The sequence below is a fragment of the Coturnix japonica genome, chromosome 23 (genome assembly GCF_054131305.1).
Source record: "Coturnix japonica strain WE chromosome 23, WE-NBRP24, whole genome shotgun sequence".
Lineage (NCBI taxonomy): Eukaryota > Metazoa > Chordata > Aves > Galliformes > Phasianidae > Coturnix > Coturnix japonica.
Window position 1 is genome coordinate 10,156,018 of NC_140685.1, and position 11,789 is coordinate 10,167,806.

The 11,789-nt window shown below is 47.2% G+C and overlaps 1 protein-coding gene and 1 long non-coding RNA gene across 3 annotated transcripts; both read right to left on the minus strand.

The window, feature by feature from the left end:
- Positions 1-603: 603 nt before the first annotated feature.
- SUMO2 (small ubiquitin like modifier 2) lies at positions 604-7,073 on the minus strand. 2 transcript variants are annotated; one of them, XM_015880259.3, is made up of 4 exons: positions 6,945-7,073; positions 5,365-5,496; positions 2,755-2,826; positions 604-1,277 (listed from the first exon to the last, which is right to left on the minus strand). In XM_015880259.3, the coding sequence occupies exons 1-4, from the start codon at positions 6,963-6,965 to the stop codon at positions 1,215-1,217; spliced, it is 288 nt and encodes a 95-aa protein (XP_015735745.1). In that variant the 5' UTR covers positions 6,966-7,073; the 3' UTR covers positions 604-1,214. The 2 variants fall into 2 exon arrangements, with proteins under 2 accessions (XP_015735745.1, XP_085379361.1); XM_085523235.1 differs by having other exon boundaries at positions 6,804-7,073.
- Positions 7,074-8,887: 1,814 nt separating this feature from the next.
- On the minus strand, positions 8,888-11,624 carry LOC146757351 (uncharacterized). Its single transcript, XR_014936917.1, has 2 exons — positions 11,142-11,624; positions 8,888-9,134 (listed from the first exon to the last, which is right to left on the minus strand). It is a non-coding gene; the product is annotated as an uncharacterized LOC146757351 (long non-coding RNA).
- Between the last annotated feature and the right edge of the window lie 165 nt (positions 11,625-11,789).

Genomic DNA, 11,789 nt, shown 5'->3' on the forward strand with positions numbered 1-11,789 from the left:
TCAGGCAGGAGCAGTGCAGTGGTAAAGCAAGACCTGGAATCCTCACCACCACAGCTGGATACGCCCAAAAAGAAAACTCAGTTTTTTATTTTTGCTTTACATTTCCAAGCATCTCCCATTTGATACCATGGTAAACTGAATGCTTCACAAAATGAAAAGTCTCTTTATAACTTAACGTTTACATCAAAAGGCATTCAAATACAAAGTATTAAACATTTTTATACTTTTGTAACAACAATATTGGTGTTTCTAAGAAAGACTGACAAGAAGAACCCAACCCAAAACCATAGGCAAGTAGGTCCAGTATTTTGCAGTTTGCCTAATGAAACATTTTTGGCTTAGCAGAACATACACAAAAATCAAAATAAGAGAAAGCAGACTCTATTTCCAGTTCCTCTGCTGCTTGGTGCTGAGAGCTCCCAAGGAAACCTTTCATTTTCCAATAGTCTTCCCACTGCAACTGGGGATTATGTTTATTTACTTACCACACAGAAAACTAAGAACTGAAAAACATAAAGTGCTGCAGAGCAAGAGCTACAAGTTCTCAGTACTATTGTTCCACAGGGGAGGGAAAAAAAAAAAAAAAAAAAAAAAGAAAACTGGTTATTTTAAACAAGAAGTTTATTTAAACAACAAGACGCTTTACTAGAAGGGAGAACTACCTAGGATTTTTTTTTTCTTTTTAAGAGTAATTTACCCCTACTGAGACAGATTGCTCTACAATGTAACAGCTACGTACAAAAAAGTTATAAAATTGTCCTTGGTTTTACAATGATAAAAGAAAAACATTGAAATTATCCAATCAAACAAAGTATGTAAGGTTTTTCGTTTTTAAACAATGAGAGCAAAATAACTTACTGGAATATAAAGATAAAAGTAGAAGGAGCATGCCACTAGTGGAGAAAGGGCATTTTCACAGAACCAGTTTGTCTTCCCACCCCATCTCCATGTTGATCAAAACATACCATTGGCCATTTAGTTAAAAAAAACACGTGTTGTCTGTGCACATACACCAGTTACCTTATGTACAATAGAAGGAATAGGAAAAAAAAATAATCAAGAGAGAGAAGAGAGAAAACTATACTGCAGTAGTCAGGATGTGGCTGAACCAAGTCTTATTTTTCTAATTGTGAACGTGTTGCCTGTGGGAGCACAGTTCTGGAGAGGAAAGTAGCAGGTTCTTTTTTGTGGTTTGTTTTTTGTTTGTTTGTTTTTTAGTAAACTCCTCCTGTTTGTTGCTGGAACACATCAATTGTATCTTCATCCTCCATTTCCAACTACAGCAGAAAAAAGAAAAAAGGCTTTCAACTACTATAAGTTGGGTTGCTTTCACATTTCCTTCCTTCATGTGTACACAACTTCATTTTTTACACAACTTACCCAGCCCAGCCCCACTCCCCTCCACCATCATCATCACTTTATGCATTTAACCTACGTCACCATGATTCAAAAGCAAAGAAATGATGCAGAGTAAGTGCCAGTGGGTAACTTGTCCTAGCATTAATTCTTGCACGTCACTTCAGGGCGCACTGTAGATCTCCTACAGGAAAGATCAGCACTTCTAACACCTTCATTTTATTGCCTACTTTGCCACTGCATCTTCTTTCTCCTGTGTAACTCCTCCGTTTACCTTAGAACATTGCCACAATTCCATTTTGCTGCTGCTGTTCAAATGTGCAAATGGCTTCGACTACAGCACTAAAGAAAGCATACTATAATTAAAGCCCCTAGGCCAACCATGCAGTAGAACAGAGAATCAGTAATTACGAAGAAATAAAAGCATTTTATATGGTCAACAATGTAACAATCTGCAGGTGAGAAGCAGCAATTCTGCACTGCTGTAATTCTTTTTTCCACCGTAAGCTCTGCAGTTGCCGTTCCTGGGATGCTTTACCTACAGACAAAATCTGCACCAAGTCTAGAAATACAACTCAGGTTAGTTATAGCGACTTTTTCAAACAGTCTCAATTTCTGCTCCAGGAAATAAAACTGGACTATGGCACTTAGTGCAGTTATCAATAGACTGATCCTGAGCTTCAGGATAACAAAGGTGGAGAAAAAGGCACCACATTGCTTCAATTCAGCATTTGAAGTTGAAAAGTTCCATAGGTTGTGGCTGTAAGGAGCACATTCTCTGGAGAATCTGCCATAAGCCTTCTAAAAATAAGGGCCTCTTATTTTGTAATGAGTAGCTCTAAAAACCACATAAAACTGTAAAATTCTATTTAAATGCAGCTACATGGAGCAATACAGAAAAACAGTCTAGTGACAGAAAACCACCTGGCTGTTGGAACAGCCTTTGCTTTAAGCACATTATAGACTACCTGAACTCCATGATATTCATTGACTTTATGCCACTGAAACGGCTTCAAATCAGAAGTAACAAAAAATGACTTTTTGTGATACAAAATGCAAGTTTACAGGCAGGGTCTCTCATAACACCCCGGTGAGGCTTTATTTAAAAAAAAATAAATAAAAAATGAAGTTCCTGCTTCAGGAAAAGCTCAGTTCTTACCTTATTGGTTCTTATTTCAGAGCCGTGACTCAGTAACATGGAAGTCTTATAAAATTCAGCACCTACTAACATTGTACTTCACCTCTGTACTGCTACAATGACACAGGCTTGTTACGTAAAACACACATGGAATCTCAGATTTCATTTCCAACAGTTCTAAAGAAATTCCATCAAAACATAAGCAACAACTCTTGCAGCATCTTTCAAGCACAGCTCTTTAGTTTTGCTTTTGTGCTTACCTGTGCAGGTGTGTCTGTTTCATTAATTGGCTGCCCATCAAACCGGAATCTGATTTGCCTCATTGACAACCCCTGAGCAAAGAGAAACAACACAGAAAGATGGTAAGTTTTGTAGAAAACCACTCACTACTTTTCTCTTTAACTTGTAACTAGGATTGCAGTACAGTCACTAAAAGCCATCATTCATAATGCATACAGCAGTCCTCATACTCCCCTCATGCACTGACTTTAAGGCATTCATTTCACTACAAATCCCTGCAATCTGTTTTGCATTAAACACTGCGCTGTGTCCAATTACTATGAGCAGCAGCAGTGTCCATCCACCCACTGAATGTTACAGTAATTTCTAGTATACAACTGTCACCCCCAAGGCTAAGATTTTTATAATTCGCAGGGAGGGAAAGAGGGGAAGTAGATACAATGCTTTGGATAACAAGTGTTGAACACTAATATTAAGTACAGCTTTTTAGCTCTTTTCCAAAAGCAAAGGTATCCTAAAACATTTTCCCAGGAAAGGAACAGCTGCCTGTTAGCACAGGACAGTGGCACAGGATGACAGCCAATGGCAACATGTTGACCTTGAACAAGAAACAAACAGAGCAAAGTTTCTCCATGTACAGGTGAAATGAGCTTTCCAAAGAAGCAGATCTTGAACACCAGAAATTATTGAAGAACATCTTGAACCAGCACCTCTATCCCACACCCCAGCCGTTTTGCTGGCCTGTTCCAACCCCCAGAAGATTGCTACTCATTCCTCCTTGAAACAACATCGAATACATCCTTCTAGTGTGTCTTAAAGACTCTGCAGCATTCACTCAAAACATTTTCTCATTTCAGAAAAGAAATGGCTCCATGTCAGGTCAGCAACTGGCTGCTGCAGAGCTGTGCTCTCAGGCTCTGCATTTCCTAAAATACATGCTGCCTATTTAGAAACCTTAAGAGTTTTTTTGCAGGTTCCAGAGGACTTTGAGCTGAATAAATGGTAGCTGAGAAAAAACTGAAAATCTGTACCTTGGTGAGATTAATACCCACAAAGAGTGTACTTCAATAATTATCTTAAGTGGGAGAAAATGGTCATAAATAGTCTTTTCTAAACATAATTCAAGGCTTAGGCACTGCCATTTTCATCTACTACATGCAATATGTGTTTTTATTATTTAAATTGCTAAATAGTCTGTTATATACAGCGTCTACCTCTGTAAAATCAAACCTAAATGTTACTGCTTCGGAATTCCAATATTGAGTATGCCTAGTAAGCAATATGATTTAAGTCTGCCTTTCCAATACATCGACTACAAATGCTTTTAGAGTTTGAGAAGCACCTCTGAAATCAAATGTAAATGCGAGTCCATCTCCACAGAGATATCCTTTAGATACCTAACTGCTTCACATCTACATCTTTCACTATATACGTCTCTCATTCTCTGTTTCCCCCTCCAACTTTTTATTTAAGAAAAGTAGAAATCTGTGTGACAAGTTATAAAATACAACTTCTGTTTGTATCCAAGTAACTGCAGTATCTTCTCCAGCAGGTTACAAATCATTAACCAATCCCTGGCCTCCCAGAAAGACAAATGGAACTGCACTACATTGGAAAATGGAATAATCGAGTGATTTATAGAACGTAAAACAACTCTACAACAGAGAAAGGGGAAGTGAGCCCACGGCCTCAAACACTCACAACACATCCCCACAATTTCACATATGAACACACATGTCCAGCAAGAGGTGACATGTTCCATGTCTTTAACAGTACTGCTGTGCAACTGCTGCAAACCCCAGTTTTTTACTATGACTGTGAATTAGAGCTTGCTTTTTCTGAGTGGTGATGTAGTTACCTCAGCATCAACACTGTTGTATCTGCATGTTCACACTGTCACTGAGTATTTGTCTTAACAATGTTTATCCAAATTCAAATAATTTAGACCTGTAGAGATGGAACTTTCAAAAGGCACTTGATAAAATCCAGCACTGACAGCAGAGACAAAATTTAACGCATCAGAACCTTCAGAAGCAGCATTACTTTAGTGCAAGTGCTTTTCCAACCTGCAGAAATTCCAGGTTGGCTGCAGCTGCCACCATGGCAGCAAAATACATTTTGTTTTGGTCCCTCAGAGGATTAGATTGACAAGCATCAGAAAAAGATAAACTGCATTAAGCACAAATGCTCCTTCCTAAGGTAGATGTTAAACACTTTTAGACTTTGAAACATTTAGTGACATTCTCTCATCAGTGAGAGCTCTATGAGCAATCTAGTAGTTCAGTCACTGTTATAACACATGCTTATCACCCAACTCTCCTCAGGTTCCTTCTGCAGGTTCCTAACACACCCCTTCCACCATGACAATTCTGAGACACAGAGCAATGGCTCACACCAACAATCCAGGTTTCATAAAGATAACCCACCTTCACTGAACCCATTTCCTGTCACCACTCTCAGTCCTTTCTAGAACAGATCTCAAGAACAATTGATCTCACCACACAGTTTCTGTTAAGCTTCTATCATTCTGTATGTTTACACAGATTCAAGACTTCACTGTTTCCACCCAGCCTTTAGGAGATCCCCTCTCCCCAAGACAATGGTCTGCTGTGTCCAGGCAAGATCCATACCTGTCGTTCACAATAGGCTTTCATTAGTTTACTAAGTGGTGTGTGCCTCTTAATCTTAAACTGCACCACAGACCCATCTTGCCCTGCCACCTTCAGATTAATGTGGTCATTGTTTTCGGTCTTCACTCCTTCCTGCGGAGGAAATGAAAAAAAAAGTTTTCTTAAAAGCTACGAAAAGTTCCCATTTTATCAGAGTGCAACAGGTCATTACAGAGGAGGAAATAAAGTTATTGTTACCCTTCACCAACATGAAACGTTGAGTAGGAAACAAAGGGCAGCGCAACTTGGGCAATAAACAACAACAAAAAACAACAGCAAAGAGAGTTGTCATCCCCGGGTGGTTCACGTGCAAAGCAGCAGCGAGCAGCACTACAGCAGGAGGAAAATAAAGTTATTTCTGTCAGGGGCACATTAACACAGCGCCGAGTTACCGGCCAAAGGAGTAAAAACTGTGACCGTGATCCCAAGCAGCGAGGAGGCCATTTCACGCTTTATCTCAAACTTTTCTGAACTCTGCTGAGAGACTTCTCTCCAGAGCAGTTCAACACACTTTAAAGGGCTGCGTTTGGAAAGGCGACGAGGTCTGACCGGCAGCAGCGCCCTGCTCCATACAGCAGCGCCCCGCTCCATACAGCAGCGCCCTGCTCCATACAGCACTGCACTGTACGGACGCTCCTGCGGCGCCTCCCGACGCTGCCGCTCCCCCCGGAGCCCCGCAGGGTTCACAGCCGCCGCCATGTGACAGCTCCGCGCCGCCTCCTCCCATTATTCTTCAAAGTCCGTTTAAAAACAGAGAAAGGAGGTTAAAAATAAATAAAAAAATGAGTGAAAAATTAAAAGAAAAATAAAAAAAAAAAGAGGAGGGAAGGAAGAAACAGGGGAAAAAAAAAAAAAAGGTGTGTGTGTGTGTGTGTGTGTGTGTGTGTGTGTGCGCTGGGGGGATCCCGTGGCAGCGCCGTTTGCTGGCCGCCAGTTTTGCCATTATTTTCTATTGGAAGCCGAAGCGCCGCGCGGTTCCTCCGGGCCCGGAGCCCCCGGGGCGGGCGGAGCACGAGAGCAACCCGGGATGGGACCGGGCCGATCCGAGAGGGATGGCGGGAACCGGGGAGACGGCAGGACCGGCTGGGAGAGGAGGAAGGAACGGCACCAACCGGCCCCAGCGCTGCCGCTGCATGAGGAGGGCGGGAAAGGAAAGCAGCCCACGTTCCCCCGCCGCCCGCCCCGGAGATCTGCGCCCGCCCCGGGAGGCCACGGCCGCGCTGCACAGCTCCCAGCCGCCCCGCACGGCTCCCAGCCGCCCCGCACAGCTCCCAGCCGCCCCGCACTCATCACGGCCGCACTCATCCCGTTCTCACTCATCCCGGCCGCCCTGCACAGCCCCCGTTCTCACTGCTCCCGTTCTCCCTCCCCCCGTTCTCTCTCCCTCCTCCCGTTCTCACTCCGCTCCGCGCAGGAAAATGGCGCGCACAGGCGGCGCGGCCCAGCCTGAGCTCCAGGCCCGAGCGCGGCTCCGGGGCCTCCCAGCGCCGCCCGAGAGGCGAAGCGAAGCGGGGCAGGGGGCGGGGAGGCGCCCGCCTCACCTTGGGCTTCTCGTCGGCCATGGCGAAGTCGGCGGGGTCCGGGACGCTCCGAGCGCTTCACAAAGGGGGGGAAGGATCGACCGAGCGCGGCGGCGGAGAGAGGAGGGAGAGAGAGGGAGAGGGGAAGGCGGGGGGGGAGGGGGAGAGCGCGCACGCACCGCCGCGGGGCCGCGCCTTGCCCCGTGCGTGCGCGCGCCCGCCGAGCCGTCCCCCGCCCCCCCCTCGGCGCGGCCCCGCCGCCCATTGGGTCCCGGCGGGCGGAGGGGGCGGGAAGGACGAGGGGGCGGGGAGAGCGAGAGCGCGCGCGCGCCCCGGCCGTTACATAACGCGGCGGCGGGAGGCGGAGCGTGCGCGCTCCCTGACGGCCGCCCGCGCGCGCCCCGCCCGCCCGCCGGGCGCAGCGGGCCGAGCCGAGCGGCGGGTATTGTCCTCCTCAAAATGGCCGCCGGGCCGCGCCGCCCATCCCCCCACCGGCCGGGCAGCGCCCCGCTCGGCTCCTCGGCCGCGTCCCCGCCCGGCCGCCCCGCTCTGCCCTCCGTGACACGTTCCCAGCCGCCTCCCGGGTGCTCTGGGGCCGGCCCGGTACGGGCGCTGTGGGGCGGGCTGTCCCCGAGGAACGGGTTCGCTGCGGGCCGTGTGCGCTCCGTGACCCGGCGGACAGCGCTCACACAGCGGGGATCATTATCACCGGCAGAACAACACAGTCAACTTTTAATTCTTATCTTCCTCAAATGGCCGAGAACGTGAAGCAGCGCCTCAAAACAAACAGTGCATCTTGTCACGTCCTTCACTGCGATGGTTCCTTCATGTTCGCTTCAGCGATGCACTGAGTGCAGGCCTGACACAGCACGTCAGCCCTGAGCTGCCTCCAAGAGGCTCCTCCACCTTTAGGTACCAACAGAACATCTGCCACCATCATTTGTCAGCCACCATCATTTGTCAGCCACCATCATTCCCACAGCTCGTGTGGCACACAGCCCCGTCCCGCCCTCACCCTGCAGGCCGGCTCTGCCGCCATGTTCCCTGCACAGAATCCAGGCCTGCCCCGCTCCAGGGGTGAGATTTGTCAGAGTAACTGAAGCAGTGAAACCCCACCTGAATGGAAAATGAACTTAGTGAGCACAGGCTTCAGATTGCTCTCCCTGCAGACTCAGCTCTGCCTTTCTGCCTTTCAGCACATCCCAATGCTCCCCTTGGAGGGCAGACACGCAGGTGTTTTACTGGAAGAGTAACACCTGTAGGAGCTGGAAGCCAAATATTTGCCCAAGTCCAGTTAGGAAAATAACAGCCACATGAGATGGTAGTGACGGCAGCACTGCTGCAAAGCTCCTATGAATGGCTGGGCCGGGGTCCCACAAGCTGCAAAGAGTTCCGTCTGCTTCTGAACACCAAAAGCATAACTCTCAGCTACAGTTGCGTAGAACTTTTCAGCATTTTACTCTTTCTCCGGAGTCTGTGATTCAGTTCTGGAAAATACCAGAGGTGCTGGAAGATGTGACCCCAGGTGACAACCAAAATGCTGCTTTAAATTGTAACCAACTGAAATTAACTTTCCTCTGAGCACTACTTTCCCCTCTTATCTGTGTCACTTCCCTTGATTACCATTATTACTGTTCCTGTCAGTGTATCCTGCCTGTTGCATTACTTGTGGTATTACTGTTGTATTTATTTAAGCTACTGGAAGGCAAGAAGCTCCTGTGTCTGGAGAAATCCCCCTGACGTACTTTGGCAGCGTGTTAGCGTCCTCCTTCACCTCCTGTTTCAACCTCAAAGAGCAACGAGCAGCACATTCAAATCACTATCTACTTCTTATCTTTCTCTCCACAACTAAGAAGCAGGACTGGGTGTGAGAACAAGGAAACTGAGCATCTTAAAACCCACTCTATTCTTCTACCTCAGACACTGTAGACTGCATTTTTAAGCAAGACTCAAACCACATTGGACACAATGCAGAACAAAAGACAAGGATCTTAAATTCTATTTTTAGAAATGCAACATCACAGAGGAGCCAATGCTGTGTCACAAGACCCGATATTGGTTGATGGTCTTGTTTGTCTTCGCTTTTGTCACTGCTTTCCACTCCCTCCTTTAAGATCATCATCGTGTTGCAGACCAGGAGGAGGATTTCTTTGGTTGTGGCTTTGGGGACATGGGAAGAAACTGGGCAAGGCCGAGAACACCATGAAGAAGCTGAATGCCAGAATGAAGCAAAACATATATTAAGGCCAGCATCACAAATAGAACAAACCTGCTTCAAAGGAGACATGAAAATAAGCTGGATTTTATGAAAACACGGAATTTCTCTACTGCTGCAAGTGGTATCTGCTTGGAAAAGCCAAAAGATGTTTAGGCTGTAGCACCATTGGTCTCGCCACCAATTACTGATCCCCTAATCAGAGAGGTTTTCACACCCCTGTATTTGTACGGCTTTTCTTTTTACAGAACAAGAGGAAACTCACATTATGCAGGAGATCGAGTTGAGCTAACAATAAACAGAGTGCTAGAAAATGCAAAGATAACTGGCTACACAACAGCACTCAGAGCAAGCCATGGGGGGGATGGCACACTGGGAACTACAAAAGGCCCATTCCTGCAGTCCAGGCTGCAGCAGAGGGGGCAAAGGCAAAGCTTTATTTCTCTCTGAGCTCCTCCTTTTTAACACACAGAGTTTGAAGAGATGTGAATGGGGAAGTGCCACAGCTAAAATTCCACAGAAATTCCAGCTCTGGGGAAAAAAAAATAATCCTACGTTTCTCAAATATTTCTGTGCCTCGTTCTACTCTTGCACAGCAGTTTTATACAGAAATGTGACTTATCCAAATCCTGCAGAGCACTTGTGCTTAATTCTCCGCTCTTGTCTGAAGAGGGCAGGGAACTGGGCATTGAACCCACATTCCCTTTCACACCAAGCCTTCAAGAGATGAAGATTTTTAAGATAAAACGGCTGCAGGCAGAGTGTATGTGCCAGTCCACATTAGTGAGCACAAGCCTAAAAAGCAACTCCAGACCCTTTGAAACTTTACTGCTTTACAATTAGTTCAATGCAAAAATGGCAAGACAGCAGTTACTAGAGCTATAACCAAGGGAGTACAGCTAAGGCTCCTTTGTCATCCAAATTGTCACTCAAATTCCAGGAAGAAAATGCTGACCCCAGCGTGGTGTTGGAAAGCAGCGTTCCTTTATTTCCTTTATTCCTCACCACACTTACCAGGTGACTTAACAAACACGGGTGACCTAACAAACACGTGTGCTCTCTCAGAGTTCAGGTTCAGCATTTAAGCAGTTAAGACATACATTTCATTTTTCCAAGAACGCATTAATTTATGTTAATGCTCCTTTGTGTGTGCACAGTTGCATTTAGTGGTCGCACGCCCACTTACTTTATCCCCATTTTTCCACCATTAGCTTCATCACAGACACTTCTGGCTGACCTGTAGCTGTTCTTCCCTAACCTGCAAACCCCTATTGCTTGTTGGGCTAGAACGAGCAACTTCCAAAACAGTTCTGTGACAATTTGAGGCACACGTCCTTGACCCCGGGGAAACGCAAAGACAAGGAGTCTGTTATTCTGTGAAGCACAATTAAGAGAAAACGAGGCTGTTCACTCACCAAACAAACTGAAAGTTTTAGAACTAGCACTCAATGATTCCTTTGGCTAAACTTGTACACTGGCCCTTAAACTAATATATGGGATTCCTATTGCTAAGGCAGTCAGCCTACAGCACCTTCTCAGCCTGAACCCTGAAGGGGCGAGTGGCTTATTCGGATTTTGCTCTTCATTAATACTAGTGTAGCACCAGGAGCAGAAAAGCATTGCCGAGGTGATTGCCTGTCTCATGCCTCCCCTTTCACGATGCTTATCCTCCTTGCCTTCTCCCAAGCTATGAAATTACTTTCCAACCTTCTATTTTGTAACCCTTTATTCCCTTCCTCATTAGACCTCAAAGTTTTGCTGCTTTCTCCCATCCCCAGAAAACAGTCGTGTTCTTTTGGCTGAACCCAGAGCCGTAGCTCTCAAGTCTTTTTGAACACTGTGTACTTCCACGCTGCCATTCTGGTTGTAATTCGATTCAGTTACAGACTGGTCAGGCACAAGAGCCTTTCTGAGCCAGAGTGCAGGCACATCTCTCTCCTAGATACACGCAGACCTCCAGCCAACCTTCCAAGAAGGACTAAGACACTGCAAACTAAACTCACCTCTGCCAAGGTCATTTCCCTCGGCAAAAGTCACTTTCTCAAGGGCAGCAGGAGCTGCAGCCATGAAAAGCTACTGGCGTTTTTAGTCAGTGAGCAGAGGGGCTGTGTCCGTCAGCACAAAGCAGGAAAGGAGCTGCAGCTTTACATCAGTTTGTAGTTTTTCAGTCTTTGCACTGGACGGGATCCTGAGGCAGGAGGACACTGTCCCATTCCTACACCGTCACCTCAGACATCAAAACATCCTTCAACACAACGACGAAAAGGAAAATAAGAGCAGTGAGACCAACAGACACTGCCCAGGGCTCGGGCCTCTCAGCAGCGCTGGTTCAGGCTGAGCAGCACCTGCCTTTTTACTGCCCGTTACAGAGCGACCGCGGCGGGACAGCGGGACACGGCGGGACAGACAGGTGGACACAGCTCCGCTCCGCTCCTGCCGCGTCCCCCCCGCCCCGCTCTGCCATTACAGCGGCCCATCCTCTCCTCCCCTCCCCTCCTCGCGTCCTCCCCCGTCCCGCCCCGCCGGGGCCTTCAATGCCGGCGCTGTTTCCGGGGCGACCGGCCGCGCCTGCCCCGAAGTGTCGGAGCCCCGTCGGTCCCGAGGGCCCGAAGCGGAGCAGCCCGCAGGGAGCCTCGCTGGCTGCCGGCTGC